The sequence below is a fragment of the Manis javanica genome, chromosome 8, assembly GCF_040802235.1.
Source record: "Manis javanica isolate MJ-LG chromosome 8, MJ_LKY, whole genome shotgun sequence".
Classification (NCBI taxonomy): Eukaryota; Metazoa; Chordata; class Mammalia; order Pholidota; family Manidae; genus Manis; species Manis javanica.
The window spans coordinates 2,474,221-2,491,217 of NC_133163.1; the positions used below are offsets into that span (position 1 = coordinate 2,474,221).

Below are 16,997 nucleotides of genomic sequence, written 5' to 3' on the forward strand. Positions count from 1 at the left end.
CGGCGCGCGGGATCCCGGGACCCGCGGGCTGCCCCTCCCACGCTCGGCGCGCTCGGCTCCCTCCTTGTTTACAGAAACTAGCAAAAGACTGGCTAGAAGTGCCAGCGTTCCCCCGGCCACGCTGCCGCGGGAGCGGACAAGCCAGGGCTCCGTAACGCACCCTTTTTGACAGCTCTGGAGTCCCTGGGATGGCCGGCCCACGGCCAGTAGCCCAGGACACTTTGCCACGAACGCTTTGTCACTGCAAACTCTCCTGGGAACGCCCCTGACTGGGCTCCAGGATGTATTCCAGAAAATGGAATCGCAGGTCAGAGGGTCGTCCCAGGAGGCTTCGGCCGGCCTCAGCCCAGAGACGCAGGAAATGGTCTGGAAGGGTCTGTCCAAGGGCCTAGGCCCTGCCTCCCCTGCAGGGGCACGTTCTCTGTTTCCAGGAGGGAGGCAGTTATGTGTCCGCTCCTGGGACCCAGTACACAACGAGAGCTGGATGAACTGGGCCTACTTTGGGGTTGGTGAGAACAGGTCAAGAGGCCTGAGCAGGGGCCTGGGGGCGGGGCAGCTGGAAGGCAGGGACAGAAAAAGGAAGCAGCAGCTTTATTCTGTCTCAGCAGAGCTGAATCAGAGCCAGTTCCTTTGTGGAGAAGGGACGGGGACAGAGGACAAAGACTGTCTTCCTCATGCACTCCGCCCCCTGCAGCCATGGCGTGTCCCTGTCAGCCCTGGGGGCTGGAGGAGATAGACACACACCATCCCAGGAACCTAGCGACCCTGGGTCTTAGCCTGGGATCTAACCCAAGGCCAGCTAACACCCCCCAGGCCCTGGTTGCTCCAGCCTGGCAGAGTGGAAGTGGCCAGGTCCCTGCAGAGCTAGCCCCATCCTAGAGCCTGCCAGTTTATGGGGAACTCTTAACTCTCCCTCCTGTGGGGCCAGGACTGGCCAGAGTGACTGGCCCTTGTCAGGGACCCCTCAGAGTCCAAGTCCATGCTGGAAACCCAGGTGCCTAAGCTCAGCCCCTCAATGCCCCTACCCTGGCTGTGCCTAGGTCTGGGAGCCCCAGAGGTAAGAAGGTGAGGGGCCGTTGGTAGCTTCCCGCTCTCTGTGGGTTCATGTTCCTGTGAGGCCAGTGCTCTGGCCACCAGCTGCCTATGTAGTTCATCATGGCCTCCCTGCCTCCTGCTTGTCAACATTCGGACAAAACAGCTCCATCCACAGCCTGCCAACCTCTGTTCCAGGGGTCTCTGCTTCACTCCCTTGGTGAATCATCCCCTAATTGCTCCCCTGGGAGACTTTCCACTTCTCCTGGGGTTCCTCTTCCCTAGCCTCTCAGCTGTAGTGTGAAGCTGAGGCTGGGTGCCTTCCAAGAGCCTAAATTAGGACTCAGTGACTTGGTGCTGGTTTCCTGTGGTCTGACTTCCCACTTGTCTCTCTGCCCATGACTGGCTGGCCAGATCTTCCAGTGCCCTCTTCTCCAGGCAGACTTCCCAGAGCTGCCCATCTGCTCTAGCTGAGCCTGCTCCAGCCTTCAGCCTGAGTCCTCAGCATAGGCCTCCCCCAGGTCACCCCCAACTGATTACCCAGGTCAGGTGGATGGCTTGCCCAGGGCAACTGGTATGATAGGGTTTCCCTAACAAGAACTGATGCTATATAAGCCCAGCTAACTGTCATCACATTGAATCCTCTTCCCAGTCCTATGAGGGAGGGACCACTTTACAACCAAGGAAACTCACACTCAGAGAGGTTAAATAACTTGGCTAAGGCCACACAGCTAATGAGGCCAAAGTGGGATTGGGATTTAAAGCCAGTAAACCTGGCTTCAGGGAACCAATGGCAGACTTAAAGATGGTGAACAGGCAGGAAGGAGACCCTGGGAAAAAGGGTCAGGGTCACCCTGAGTAGAGGGAGAAACTGAGGATGCCTACTGGGGGAGGCTGACTCTGCCCACATCCCTGGCAGGGATCAGGTGACCTGAGGTTCCCTTCTCACTGACCAGCCCAACTTCCTACCCCGTTGTGCCCTATGACTCTAAGGCAGTGCCTGCTCCTCTCCTGACTGACCAACTTCCTCTTTGGGGTCTGCAGAGCTCAGGGACACAGCACCAGGGGGAAGCATGCCTGCTCTGGCTGCATCCTGAGCACAGACTCCAAGGATGGCCTCTAGTCTCCTGCCTGGAGTCTGGCCCTGCCTTCCCACCTGGCCTACCTCTGCCTGCCCAGCATAGAGCTTGCCTGGGGCCCTGTGCCCTTCCTACTCAGTGGGGCTGTGTTCTGTGGATGAAAGTCCTAGGACTTCTTTGAGTCTCTCCTCCCCCTCCAGGGCTGAATGGTTAATGTGTGACCAGGTGTGATTTCTGAGGCACCTGGGCCATAAACTGGCTGGATGATGTCACTTGGCTTCTGGCCCAGACGCCAACAAACCAGCTCCTGTGGGCCCTGGGGAAAGTGGAGGGTCCACAGACAGGGCCCCGTCAGCTGGGGGCAGCACTCTCCAGGGCCTCTGCCAGCCTTGCTCTTGTGCTCGGGGACCATACGGGATCCCAAGCAGTCCCTGCCTAGTAAGGGGCCTTACTCTGATATTTGGCCATAAGGTCCTCAGAGCCCCTTTCCATTTCCCCATCACAGCTGTTGACCCCTTGAATTGTCAGTATGAGTCCAGCCTAGGTTTGGCTTACTGGGGGTCCCCAGGGTGGACCCTGAATCAGGTTAAACCCAGGGCCAGGCACCCAGGATCACTGAGAGATTGCTGGGCATCTCACCTGGACTCTCTGTCACCCACCTTCTCATCTTTTTGCTTATCTGCAAAATGGGGAAAATCACATCTGAAGTCTGAAGATTGCTGGAGTCCCAGGCAGGAGCATTACCAGGCCCTGTCCCTGGGCAAGGCAGCCCAAAGCAGCCCCAAGCCTCTGAACCTCTCCTTACCAGTGTGGACCTTGCTTATGGAGGGAGAGAGGAGCAGGGGTCCTTCCCTTCGCCCACCTCCAACAGAGGGTCAGGACCTTGGTTGCCTGAGAGTGGGGGAGGGACAGCCTTCTGAGAGGCTGCAGAGTCTGAAGATAAAGAGGAAGCCCAGCTTGCCTCCACCCCACCTCTTGGGGTCTGAAAGCCAAGTGGGCCTCCAGGGCTAGCAACTCTCTAGAAACCGAAACCTGAGCCCATCGGGCCTTTGGGGGAGGGGAGGGCCACTGTAGATAGTTCTAAAACTGGGGACAGGCTGCAGGGGACAGAGTGCAGGCATTCCAGGCTTAAGGGACACCTGCTGTCTGGCCAGCCTGGGTATTTGCCTTTTTACCTCAGTTTGTTTTATGGGTCTGAGAAAACGTTGACTGTGAACAGGTCGAAGCACGCCCAGGAGAGCAAGCCAAGAGGCAGGAATCCTTTCAGGAGTGACCACAAGGACCGCCAGGCAAGCTCCACGCCCTTTGACGTGCACCGAAGCGGAGGTGAGCAGACTTGCCAGTTCTTTGGGTCTGCTCCAGTGCCTTCGGAAGCAGACACACTGGAATTCCTCCCTGGGCCCCTGTCCCCAGGGCGCCCATCTCTGGTGGCAGTCCGCTTGCCATGTGCCCCCCCGCCAGGCTTCCCTTCAGCAGCGCAATATTCATCTTGTTGCCCATGGAGCTCACTGTGCAGTCCTGGAGGGTTTTGTTGAAATATGCACATAGATAAGAGTTTCCTCTTTTTCTTGCTTTATTTAGGAAACAACATGTGATGGATATTAACCACACAAGTTCCAACTCACTCTTTTTAATAGCTGCACTATTCCACACTGGGGACGTATTCCTGCCCCTACCAGTCCCCAACTGATGGGCATCGAGTTATATCCAGGCTTGTTTGCGTGGTTTTACAGACTACACATCTCTCTACAAACTACAAACGACAGTCCTTTCTATAGACCGGATTCCTAGAAGTGGGACTGCTGGGTCATGGAGTACAAACATTTTTAATTTTAATAGATATTGCCAAATTACTTTCCAAAAAGGATGTAGCACATTCCAACCCATAGCCAACACTGGCTGGTGTCAGTCTTTAACATCTTTTGCACTTTTGCCAATCTGGGTGCGATGGGAGGCAGTGGAATGTATTTTCATTGTTGTTTTAATTTGCATGATTCCGATTTTAGTAAGTTGCTTTAAAAAAAAAAGGTCTCACAGATACTTATTGTTAGCGTTTCCTCCCGTCTTCGCCGAGGGTGTCTGGGGACTGCCTTTTGAGGATGCGGGTCGGAGCGAACCTGTGCCCTGCGGAGAAGATGCAGGGCTGGGATCTGGATACTCTGATACTGTGCAGTCCCCCAGCGCCCCTCGGGGCCACAGTGTTCCCGCATCTTCCAGGAGGGGCTGGGCCTGGGGGTCTTGGCTCGAATCCCCCAGAGCCCAGGGACTTGCCCAAGGTCGAGGAATCGCGGGGTGCCGCCAGACTGGGCCGCAGCCAGACTGCGCCTCCCGCGCGCCCTCGCTCTGCACCACGATCACCCGGGAGATGCCTGCGGGCACCTTGAGGAAGGTCGGCGGCCCGGGGCCAGCTCAAACGGGGCGGGGTGAGGGGGCAGGCAGTATCTGCTGCAGAAGCCCGGGACGCCCTCGCCTGGCCCCTAGCCACGACCACCGTGGAGACTGGCCTTACGCGGAAAGGCAGGGGTGCAGATGAACCCGACTGTCCTCAAGTGCCCGGTGGCTCTCCTGCCTCAGTTTCCCGCCCGGAGGTGGGGGATAGGGGGACTCCAGGATGTTCAGAGATCTTAGGTTCCGGTTTCGGGATCCCAGGAAGGCCTCGGGCTGGATAGACAGGCTGCGCGGGGTCCCGGCGAGGGAACAGCCAGGGTGGGCGGCCGGGGGGTGGTGGGGGAGGGGGCTGTCGGGGGCTGCCGGCGACGGACAAAGCGGAGAACACCACCCCGTAGCATGGGCCAATGGAATGAATGGGCTATAAATAGCGGCCAATGGGCGGCCCGCGTAGCGCCCCTTAAGAGCCACGGGAGCTCGGAGCGGCCGCTGTTCGCCTGCGCCGCGCCGGAGCTGCCGAATAACCTAGCTATCCCGCTCCTGTCCGGCCGCCCGGTGAGTGGGCCCGAGGGCAGGTGCCCCGCCGCGCTGGGCGCTGGGGCGGGGACTCTGAGCAGGGAGGGGGCGCGGGGACGGTGGCGTCACGCATTTGGGGTACGGGGGGCCCGCTGCCTGAAGCGCGCGCGCTAGCTGGGCAGAGGGTCCTGGGAGGTGCAGGCACCCCTCTGGGCCGCGGCGGACCTTGCTGACCTTGGCCTGTCGGGGTGACCGGGGCCCGGGCCCTCGGTAGTTTGCAGGGCCCGGGAGGCCCGCTGCACTGGGTCTCCGCTGATCCCCGCGTCTTTCCGCAGCCCGCCGCCGCCATGCCTTTCTCCAACAGCCACAACGCGCTGAAGCTGCGCTTCCCCGCCGAGGACGAGTTCCCCGACCTGAGCGGTCACAACAACCACATGGCCAAAGTGCTGACCCCCGAGCTGTACGCGGAGCTGCGCGCCAAGAGCACGCCGAGCGGCTTCACGGTGGACGACGCCATACAGACTGGAGTGGACAACCCAGGTACGCGCCCCCAGTCCCGGGGTCAGGGTGCCGGCGCCTTATGTGAAAGTCACCCGCGGTGCAAGGGAAAAGCGTACCGACACCCACCTTGGGGCTGTAGTCCCGGCGCCCCCTTCCCAGGCGCCGCCGCAGGGTCCTAAACTGCTGGCTTAGACCTGGAGGTGACGTCACTGTCCCCATTCCGCGCCCCCAGGCCATCCCTATATCCTGACCGTGGGCTGCGTGGCAGGCGACGAGGACTCGTACGACGTGTTCAAGGAGCTCTTTGACCCCATTATCGAGGACAGGCACGGCGGCTACAAGCCCTGCGACGAACACAAAACCGACCTCAATCCTGACAACCTGCAGGTGCGCGGCGGCCCAGGGCGGCAGGACGGGCTGGGGAGGGGTCTCCCGGCGCTCATCCCCGCTCGGCCCCCAGGGCGGTGACGACCTGGACCCCAACTACGTGCTGAGCTCGCGGGTGCGCACCGGCCGCAGCATCCGCGGCTTCTGCCTCCCTCCGCACTGCAGCCGCGGGGAGCGCCGCGCCATCGAGAAGCTCGCTGTGGAAGGTAGGGGTCGGGCCGGCCGGGCGCCCCTCCCCGTCCCCATTCCACGACCCCGTCCGAGTTTACCAGTCACCCGAGCCACCACCGCAGCCGTACGCTCTTATCTGCGTGCGGGTCCGGTTTCCCGGAGGGCGGGTCCGTACCGCACCTACGCGGCCTGGGTCACCGCATCGGATGGCCGCCGGGTCCTTGTGGACTTTTCCCTAGAAGCTGGGCGGGCGTAGGGGTTGGGGGCTGCGCCACGATGGGGGGTGCGGGGCACGGCCGACCGCGAGTCCTGAGCGCGCCCCCCGCAGCCCTATCCAGCCTGGACGGCGACCTAGCCGGCAGGTACTACGCTCTCAAGAGCATGACCGAGGCGGAGCAGCAGCAGCTTATCGACGACCACTTCCTCTTCGACAAGCCCGTGTCGCCCCTGCTGCTGGCCTCGGGCATGGCCCGCGATTGGCCCGATGCCCGGGGCATCTGGTGGGTGCCCCTCCCTCTCCCCTCCCCCTGAGGCCGAGGAAGAAGAGGGGAGGGGCCGGTTCCTGGGACAGGATTGGTACCCCTCCAACTCCGGGCAGGTGACCTTGCGGTGGGGCTTTGGCGGGTGGAGGCCGCTCTCGCGGGATGGTGGCTCCTCTCCCGTCCTGGGAGCTGGAGCTTCTTGTTTGCGCTTTCTCACGTGCTTCCCATGGGGACTCTGCTTGGTGCCGATGACGCAGATGCTTCCTTGGGGTGGGGTGGGGTGTAGGTAGCCTCCTGTCCCTGTTGCCTGTGAGGGAGTGAGGGAGACACTCTCCTAGTTGCCCCTGATCCTTCCCTCCTTGGTGGGGACCCCTCCCCTCCCCCACACCGGGCCACACTGCACAGGACTGGGAGGCTGGGGCACAGCTCAGGGCACTGCCTACTCCGGTGTCCAGGTCTCCTTGTCCTGCCCTCATTGTGCCTGGGGACCCTCTGGAGTTTTTTCCCCTAGATGTGCCCTGAGACCACATTTCAGGGAGAAGGCTTGACTGTGCCCCTTCCCCAGGCACAATGACAATAAGACCTTCCTGGTGTGGATCAATGAGGAGGACCACCTACGGGTCATCTCTATGCAGAAGGGGGGCAACATGAAGGAGGTGTTCACCCGCTTCTGCAATGGCCTCACCCAGGTCAGGCCCTGGTCACCCCCAACCTGGGCTGGCAGGGTTGGGCTTGGTGCCAGGGGTGGGACAGGGCGAGGCCCCAGAACTCAGGGATATGGGTGCCTGTCATTCCCTCCCAGGGAGCCCAGGTCTGTCACCACAGGGCCCTGCCAGGGGGCTCCCAGGCCCCAGCTGGCCCCTTGGGAGAGGGGCACTCATTCAGGCCTCCCCCTCATACCTTCACCTCCAGATTGAAACACTCTTCAAGTCTAAGAACTACGAGTTCATGTGGAACCCTCACCTGGGCTACATCCTCACCTGCCCATCCAACCTAGGCACAGGGCTGAGGGCGGGTGTGCACATCAAGCTGCCCCACCTGGGCAAGCACGAGAAGTTCCCGGAGGCACTCAAGCGGCTGCGACTTCAGAAGCGAGGCACAGGTGAGTTGAGTGGGGGCAGCAGGTAGTCTTCTCCCCCTGGGGCAGCCCCTGCCCAGCCCTTTCTGACCTGGCTGTCTCCCCAGGCGGTGTGGACACAGCTGCCGTGGGCGGGGTCTTCGACATCTCCAATGCAGACCGCTTGGGCTTCTCGGAGGTGGAACTGGTGCAGATGGTGGTGGACGGTGTGAAGCTGCTCATTGAGATGGAGCAGCGGCTGGAACAGGGTCAGGGCATTGATGACCTCATGCCTGCTCAGAAGTGAAGACCTGGCCCACACTCGGCCACACCACCAGCCCTAATGCTTCCTAACTTATTGCCTGGGCGATGCCCACCATGCACCCCTGATGTCTGCTGCCTGGCAGCTGAGCCCTTAGCCTCGCTGTAGAGACTTCTGTCACCCTTGGTAGAGTTTATTTTTGTGATGGCTAAGATATTGCTGATGCTGAAATAAACTAGGGTTTTAGCCTGCCCTGAGTGAGTGGTGTTTCCCCTTTCCAGGACAGCCTTGGGGCCCACCAGCCAGGCTATGGGGAACCTGAGTCCTGGGTATGCCATGACTGCTTCACTTTCTGTAAGACAGGACAGTGGTCCGGAGGCAGTCCCCCTGCTGTGCCCACCCAGTCCTAGCCCTTTGCCATCCTGTCTGTTTGGCTTTGGCAGGCCTGGGGTGGGCTGATGGGGAGGGACCAGGAGGAGGAGATCTCGGGAGACAGAGACCCAATTCAGGCCTCTAAAAGCATCACAGCCTGGATGGAGCCTGGCACTTTGCTCAGCCCTGTCCTGCAACATGGGGGAGGTGTGGATGTGTGGAGGAGGGTGGGGGTGTGGATACCTTTCCTGTCTCACCCCCTAAAACCCTCCATAGCCCAGTCCCTCCCTGCTGCCTCTCCACCTACTCAAGCTGCAAAATGACCTTCTCAACCCTCAATTTCCTCCCAGCTCCCACTTAGGCTGGACAGTCCTTTATAGGAAATCCTGGGGCCCCTTTGGACCTCCTCTTTGCAGTCTCCTCTCTAGGACCCTCAGGTATCCCAGCCCCTTGGACTCTGGCGGTAGGTCCCCTCCTGGGCATGAGTGGGGTGGAGCCATTAAGGTGGTATCCTTGGTTTCCCTAGCTGCTGCTGTCCCCGACTGGTCTCGCTCCCATCTCACCGTAGTGGGTCCTCTGAGGGGCTCCACCAGGGTTTGGGGAGTGGATGGGAGACAGGCGGTTGGCCAGTGAGGCGTCTGCTCTGAGCTTCCTTCTCCAGCTCCTGAGCATTGTCTCCTGCCAGTCAGGGCTGCCTGTATCCTCCCACTCTCCACCCTACCAGGGTCTGGGGCACCCCAACTCCTCTCGCTTCCGTTGGGCAAGCCTTACCTTTCTGAGGTTACCCAGCAACAGGGAGAAGCCAGGCATGGCCTCCATGCCTTTAGCATCCTGGGCTGGACAATAGCGTCCACTAAAGGTTGTGGACTTTCATGTCCAGGGGCAGCTTGTCAAACCAGACAGGGGCCCAGGACAAGGAGGTTGGGGCACGGCAGTACGGTGGAAGCAGGTGCATCCTGGCATTTGCCTCCATGGCAGGGCTGGGTCTGAGGGACCCATTCAGGTGTGTCCAGGCTGAGAGCTCTCAGGAGCCTTGCCCGAGGAGGGGCACGGGCCCAGCAGTTGGGTGAGTGGATACCTGGGTGGGCTGGGCATGATATGGGCAGGCCTCCAGGTGCACAAGGCTGGTGGGGAAGGGGTCTCTGCACCCATCTTTTGGGTCCAGCTGGGGCATGCATCAGGCAGGGCTCCCCCTCTTCAGCTTCAGTATCCTCTGGCCAGTAGTGGGAGGGGGCAAACAGGAAGGTGACCCTTTGGGACAGCAGGAGCTGGGGGAAGCCTTTCCTGGCTAGACCTGGAGCAGTCTGATCTTGCTGTGTCATTACCATTGAGGTTGCAGAGACAGCACACGGGCCAGTGGGGTTCCTGGCCTGTCTGCACTCACCCTGGGGCTTTGGCCCATACTCCCTCCTGCCAAAGGCCCTTTACCCCACCTTGGACCAAGCCTTGGGGCACAGGCTGGATGGGCAACTGTCCCTACCCCACTGAGGTGTGAGCAGGCACATGAGGGTCCCTGGTCAGGAGGCCCCTGCTTTCCAACGTCTGGACTGTCAGAATGGCACACTATCTAAGGTCATGCCAAATGAACTGAAACCTTGTCACCCTGCGGAGGCCTCTAGACACGTCATCCAGGAGGGCCCAGCTCCGGACTAATTTTGAGGTCGGAAAGTGCCCTCCCCTGGCTCCTCAAAGGCCTGGCTCCACTGTCCTTGCTCAGTGGACTGCATGCACAGCACCTGAGCCCCTCAGGAACCTGGTCAAGCAAGCACACTCTGCAGTGACCGTGGGCAGCGCCTTCCAGGGGCCAGGACCTACACCTGTTTTGAATCCACTGCTGCTCTCTGGTCATGTTTTCTGCCCGTAACTGCCTTCACCTCACTCTTCCTTCCCGTCTATCTCGTTGTGTTGCACACTCTTGAAAGCTGTGCTCACTCTTTGGGACAGGGAGGGCTTACTGTACACTCACTTCCTGGGTGCCTAGACTTACTGACCAGAGTCTGTACCACCTCCCACTTTCTTCTGGATTCCAGAGACCTTCAAGCAAGGTGAGTTTAATTTTCCTTCAGATAACAAACATGGGAAGTCTAAGAAACGCCCTACTGCATGACTGTACCAAGGGAACACGCTTTTCTTGATTCACTGCCTTGGGTGGACTACACCAGTCAGCAGCCCAGACAGCATTCACATCTGTAACTCAGCTGTGGCCTGGCTAGGACATGACCCCACAGCAGGATTTCTAAATTGCAGCTCCACCGCCTCCAGGCAGGGTGACTCTGGGGGGGGGGGCTCACCCTGGACACTGTATCCTGGCCTCTAGCAGCACTGCTTTACCTACCCACTCCTCTCTGAACAACAGAAAATGGCTCAACTTTGCCAAATGTTCCCTGGGGGCCCAAATTGTCCCTATCCCTGTGTGTCCTACAGAAATAATGAAGAGCTATAATTACTTAGAATAGGGGAGAACTGGTCAGGATTGCAACAATACAGGGTTGGTTAAAAAAAACAGGGCACAGCCCTCAATGAGGCGCCAGGCAGGCATCCACACAATGTGAAAGACTCGGGGAAATGTGATATGCTTTAAAAAGTTGAGGTATAAAAGCAGGTTACAAAACAGCTTGTACTCTGAGATCCCACACAGAACATGTATGGAAAAATCCCGGAGAACAGTAGTCAAGCTGTGGGTGGTGGGATAACAGGTGATTTCCTTCTTTATACTTTATTTTCCAAAATGTTCAACAGTGAACATGTATTACTTATGTAAGCTGAAACAAAATTTTTTTTTAAGTGGTGTAAAAAAAAAAGTTCATGGGAGACCTGAGGCAGCAGGACTTCATTGCCACTGTTATTTGTCCTGCATGAACCCATCACTACCCCCTGGATCAGGGGGACTGAGGCTGAGAGGGGAGCACCCTAGCTCAGGGCCACCAGTGAGACCACCTTGTTCCAAGTCCTAGTCTCCTTTCACTGCTTTTTGGCTTCTCAGAACATTCTAGACTTCCAGCGTGTGGAACCTGCTTGCTTAGCAGGAGCTGATGGGTGGAGCAGCCTGGAAGGTTACCTTATTCTGCATTTCTATTTGGAGCTGCCTGTTGTACTCACATGGATTCTGAGTTAATTTCCTTTCCCACAGGTAACGGAGGGGAACAGTTTTTGACTGGCAAGAAGTCACCTTTCTGGCTCTGAGATTTCCACCGAGCAGAGGCATCTTTTCAGCTTGGAGAAGTGAGGCTTTTTTTTGGTATTGTTGCAGGTTGCTTTTCACATGTGAATTGGACAAAAATCCAGGTTCCAAGTCTGACTAGGCACCTTCTGCTGGGGTCCACTCACAGCCTCTGGACACCCCCTTTTCTCCCCAACCCTGTCTTTGTTTAACTGGCAGTTTTGCCACAGACACACAAAAGAGATCGTCTGCTTGGTTTCACAAGTCCTGACAAGAGAAGATGGTCTGCTTGGTGTGGTAAGTACTGACTTTCTTGCCCTTCCCAGGGTTGGAGGCTTATCGGACTTCATGCCTGGCATGGCTGGACTTAAATTATCAGCCTTAAGACCCAGAAAAGCTGAAAGTATTCCTTCCAATTCCTTGTATTTCTGACAAATCTGTACAGATGGCTGCTTGTCTCCCAGCAGCCTCTCCCCTTCTGCTTTCTAAAAACCCTGGCTTTGAGCCTGCCATGCAGCTTCCCAACTAGAGGAGCACATTTCCAAGATGCCCTCGCAGTGGCCATAACCATCGGGATAAAATGCTCCAGTGGCCACCTTGGGATGTGAGAACAAGGCCACCTGGGCACAGTCAGAAGCACTCCTGACTTGGCAATGGGAGCTGGAACCCTCTGCTATCAATCACGAACTCTACTGCAACTGGGGGCTGGCTTGGCGCATGCTAGTCTGCTTGCAAGTCAATCTGTCCAGAAATTTAGTTGGAACTGAGACTAGTGGCTCCAGAAACACAAGCTGGCTTTGGGAACCCCCAATGCCAGTGTGCGCTCAGGACAGCACACGCCAGGCCAGACCGACAGCAGTGCCGCCAACACCTTCAGACTTGCCTTCATTTGCCGTTTCGGTGTAACCTGAGGCTCCCTTCTGCATGTCTACTCTCTGCTTTCCACTCTGCCCTGCCCACCCAGAGCGCGATCTCCAGGGAAGACTTCCCTGCCTGCCTGAACCCCTCTTTTTGAGGACCTCAGTCCTCAATGAAATTCTCCTGGGTCTCCTGTCACTCAACCTTGTCATACAGCTGTCCACTTTTTCTCAAGAACACCAACCATGGGGTCAGGCTTCAGGTCACGCCCCATTCATACCAACCCACCTAAACTGGGCTGCACAGGTGGTCTGGGTTATTCCAGAAATATAAAACTTAGCAAAACAACCAGAACTTTTAAAAAATATTCACTATCATGAGAAATCCAGGCTTGACATATTTTTGACTCATCAACTGCCTTACGCATTGACTGGCACTCACACCTGTGGACAAGGGCCACGTGCACTGCGCCTACAGTGCCTTTCTCAGAGAGCGAGTGCCTGAGCGGAGGGAAGCCAGAGGACCTGGTGCCACCTCCTCCTTCCTCCTGGAGTCCAAAGGGGAGGATGGAGGTGCTGACTACTCCCCTCTGCTCTCCCAGCTTGAGGACACAAGGTAACTTGATCTTGCTTCTCCAACCCAGGCCAGTGTTCTGGTTCAATTAATTAGCAACAGGATACGAGGAAATGCAACCGGCCAAGTGTGCCCTCTACAGTTGGTGGCGTTGGGACCGAGGAGGTATGGCATGGGGTTTCTGGGTAACAGGAATCCCAGCCACTGCAGACTGGCGGAGTGGACATTTGACAAGCTCTGAGGCAAGTCCAGCAGGTTCTCCAGAGCTCAAGCAAGGAGCAGTTCCAGGGACACAGGTACTAGGGCAGCAGAGGAGGGAGGCCCCCTGAGCTGGGGCTGAGAGGCAGCAGCTGTCGGATGAGCAGGTGCTGAAGAGCGAGGAGCTGGACTGAGGACCCGTCCGGAGTGGGGAGTAGCCCGAGCAGCCGTAGAGGGAGCAGCACATTCACAGCTGCGGAGCGGCTGGCTCCGGGCGTCAGGAAATGGCCCTCGGGGGCACTGTCTACAACAGGACTTCTGGTGCCATATTAATGAACATGACTGCATATGCTCCCACTTCCCAGCTTACTTCCATGCAGAACATGCCTGCTTTGAGAATGTATTCACACCTCCCCACGCCTGCTGGCAGCTCTCTCCTGACAGAGAGAGGCAAGTCAGTGCAGAGCTCACTCCGGAAGGCGCCAGTAGCCCAGGTGCCCCCTGCCAGGATGCTTCCTCTCTCTGTCCCCAGGCATGGCTTCCCAGGGAAGCCAGGTTTGTCTTGGTCTGGTGGCAGCCTGCCAGGATACTCCCTAAGGACGTATTGGACCGCAGTCCCCTTAATGGAACAGAGCTGCATTGTCTGAGACACTTTCCTGGGATGGTGACAAGACACAGCTTGTTGGGCAGCTCACCGGCTGGTCACATGTCCTGAGTCAGACAGGATGAGTCCCTCCGTGCCTGCCTTTGCATACACCACTCTTCCACCAAGCTGGCTTGGGCTGCTTCAGGCTGTGCCAGCCAGCTCTGTTCACCTCCCCACCCGGACCAGATGCCTGCTTGGGTGCCCTTTATGGAACCCTGGCCACAGCAGTTTTGAGACTGTGTCTGTGCTTCTCTCCCCGGGAGACCAAGCTTCTAGAGGTGAGCCTCAGGTTTTACCTTGTTTATTTCTGGATTCCCAGAGCTCAACACAGGAAGCATCCTGGCAGGGGGCACCTCTGGAGTAGGTGGTCCCCGGTAACGGCATCCCCACATTGCACACTGATGAATGAACACATGAACGATGACGTCTTCACATTTCATCCTGAGACACCTGAAAAGAACTGGAGGAGTTTAACTCGGGGAAGTGGGACTCAGGGAGTCAACAGTTTTTATCCTCAAATACTTGAGCCTCGACTAGTTAAAGCCCTCAAGCGTAGGAGGCACCCCGAGGGCAGTGTGAGCAGTTGCTCTCATCAGGGAAACACAGCGCCTGCCGGACTCTCCCGCTGGTTGCCTGAGTGCCCAGTGCCCCCCCAGCAGAAGCTGAGGAGTTCTGGTGAGCAACAGGAGATGTCCCTCCCACTTGGGGGACGTGGTTCTAGAACGCTGGCTTAAAGTAACGCTTAGAGGCGGGTTAAGTGGCTGAGATGTAGAGAGAGCTAGAAACTGCAAAAGCACAGGCTCAGGGCAAGAGCCGAGGTGTGACACCTGTCTCTCCTCTTGGCACAGAAGGCTCCGATTTACCTGCCCACTTGGTAAGAAGGCACTTCGTTAGAGCTAGAAACCAGGGGAATGACTATCCAGGGAGCTGGAAAAAGATGTGAGCACCTCAGAGTTTGTGACCAATCAGCCCCACCACACAAACAACAAAAAACAGGATCAAAGCAAATAAACCAAAGCCAAGAGCAAGTGCTCAAGGTGGCCCCCCGTTTTCACACCCTTCACCCTCAAGACATCCATATGGTCTTAGCAAACGGCCCCCAAGGATCCCTATCTGGTGAGAGGGGCAGGCTCCGTGAACCAGGACCCTGCTCAGCAGGTCCCTCTGGCCTGCCTGGAAAACGCCGAGGTGAGGGCTACTATGAACACCCCGGTGACTGGCCTCCAACAGCACAGCAGCTTGCACACCCACGAGCCTCGGGTCTGTGATCCACCCAGACGCTCTGGTTGTGCGACCCTGAAGTGAGTGTTTTGACTCCTGGTTTAACACCTGATGGCAGGGATCGTTTCTGCACATCTCAATGCTTGCCCGAGGCCTTGCCCGCTCTACGCCCAGCCCAGCCTGAAAGGCTTACTATGGGCATCAGCTTAACAGGCAGTTTGGTGAAAAGTGCATTGGTCCCACCTGGGAACCAAGGGCTCCTTCCCCATCCCACCTCTGGGCCTCGTCAGGAAACGGGAAGGGCTTGGTATGGAGGTTTGATGGAGATGAAAGGAAATGGGTCACAAACCCAAACTGGCTTCTCCAGCTACACTTGCTGTCTGGGTGGTGGCTGCTGTTGGGGAACCTCAGGGACATTTTGACTGAAGCCAGCAAAGCTGCCTCGCACTTTCTAGGTAACTCTTGCTTGAACCTCTTGTTCTCGTTCATCACCACCACCATCATTAAATGCTTATTTACTTACTTTGTATTATGTACCAGGCACTATTCGAGATACTTGGGATACAGGAAAAAAACCATAAAGACCCCTGCCTATAGGCTTACATTCTAGTAAGGGCAGGGAGGGGCAGATGCAGAGACAAGATACATTTGTAAATGATGCTGACTGCTAATATGATAGGAGCAGCAGGGAGATGCGCAGAGGTGAGCAAGCAGGCTTGGGTGCAGAGCATGTGTGCACGTGTGTGCATGCCACCAGCTTCCTCCTGTCTGGCTGTTACAGTAGGTTCACTGCTTTTCCTTGTCCCCTAGGAACAATAGCAAAGGCTAGAGGCCAGGAAGGTGGTGGCAGACCAGAATTCCACACTTCAGAAATCGGAGGCGTTTCCTTAACAAGTCTCTGTGAGGAGGGCCAGAGAGTGCACTGTTCAAGGACTGCCAGTCCCACTGGGCTGGCTGGCAGGGAAGAAGGGTGGAGGGGCAGCCTGTGTTCTCGTTTGAGGACCTGTGCCACGGGAGCTGCTCATTCACTCACATCTGCCAGGGGCCTGCTCTGCACTTGCCACCTGGGGGATGCTACCAACAACCCAGAGCAAGACAGTATTACTGCCAGGCTGACTTAAGAGAGGAGCCCAAGGGCACGAAGTTGGAGTCTGGAAACCAGGCTGTGGAGTCGAGGATGTACACCTCAGCCACTGGCCATGCTGCCTCATTCACTTGTGAATGGGGTTCTGACGCCTGGGTGAGGTGGATCCTGAGAGTCCCTGCTTTGAAGTGAGCCCACCTCGCCCCGCCCCAGCAGCCCTCACGTCTCTCCAGACCATGCGCGCGGCATGGCCACTCCTGGTGGAGCCTGACTCTGAGCTTGCAATGGGCCTCCCTGTGAAGTCCACCCTGCTGTCCATTCCACCCCCAAGAGCCACTCTAGCAAGCTGGCTTTCCTTTTCAGAGTGTGGCCCTTTAAATGTGAGGAAAAGTCTCGGGTCCCCAGCCCTGTCCCATGTCCCAAACTCCCTCCTCCCATACTGGTGTCTCTGATGGCTTCTCACCATGTGATGGGCAGAGACAGGCCCAGGTGCCCTGCTTGAGCTTGTTCTGACTCCTGAGGCTCATCATGATGCTGCCTTGACACCACACAGCATTTGGCCCAGCTGCCACACTGGGGAGCCACCAGGCCACACGGCGAACCCTGCCTCTGAGGATGTACCACCTCTGTCTGGGTTCGGCTCTCAAAGGGGCAAACTGAATACTGACTTACAAAGATGGCGGACTCTGTCCTTGCTGACTGGTGAGGATGCTGCCTTCTACTTGAAGACAGTCACACCAGGACTCGCCCATGTGCTGTCAGGGCGCCCCTCCCTTCACATGGCTCCCTTCAAGGGCAGCCACACCCCCACTTTTAAATGTGGGCTGCTGAAGCTGTCTAAAGAATCTCATGGCAAATTAGCAATTCACATAAAACCAAACCAACTCCCTCCCCCCCACCGAAAAACCACAGAAAAGCAAAGTTCTGAGCTTGCCAACCCAAGCCCTTCTGATGCCCCTGGTCTGTGAGCTCCGAGCTGTGAAAATGCACCTCTGCACGCCTGAGCCTCT

At 57.5% G+C, this 16,997-nt stretch overlaps 1 protein-coding gene and 1 long non-coding RNA gene across 2 annotated transcripts; one reads left to right on the forward strand and one right to left on the reverse strand.

Annotated features, from left to right (window-relative positions):
- Window positions 1-3,481: 3,481 nt before the first annotated feature.
- Window positions 3,482-5,377, reverse strand: LOC140850685 (uncharacterized). The gene is made up of 3 exons (XR_012133636.1): window positions 5,250-5,377; window positions 4,621-4,785; window positions 3,482-4,235 (listed from the first exon to the last, which is right to left on the reverse strand). It is a non-coding gene; the product is annotated as an uncharacterized lncRNA (long non-coding RNA).
- On the forward strand, window positions 4,919-8,127 carry CKB (creatine kinase B). The gene is made up of 8 exons (XM_017641506.3): window positions 4,919-5,054; window positions 5,351-5,555; window positions 5,749-5,903; window positions 5,977-6,109; window positions 6,403-6,574; window positions 7,122-7,245; window positions 7,469-7,658; window positions 7,742-8,127. Exons 2-8 carry the CDS (start codon window positions 5,363-5,365, stop codon window positions 7,918-7,920), a joined length of 1,146 nt encoding a protein of 381 aa, XP_017496995.1. The 5' UTR covers window positions 4,919-5,054; window positions 5,351-5,362; the 3' UTR covers window positions 7,921-8,127.
- The last annotated feature ends 8,870 nt before the right edge of the window (window positions 8,128-16,997 follow it).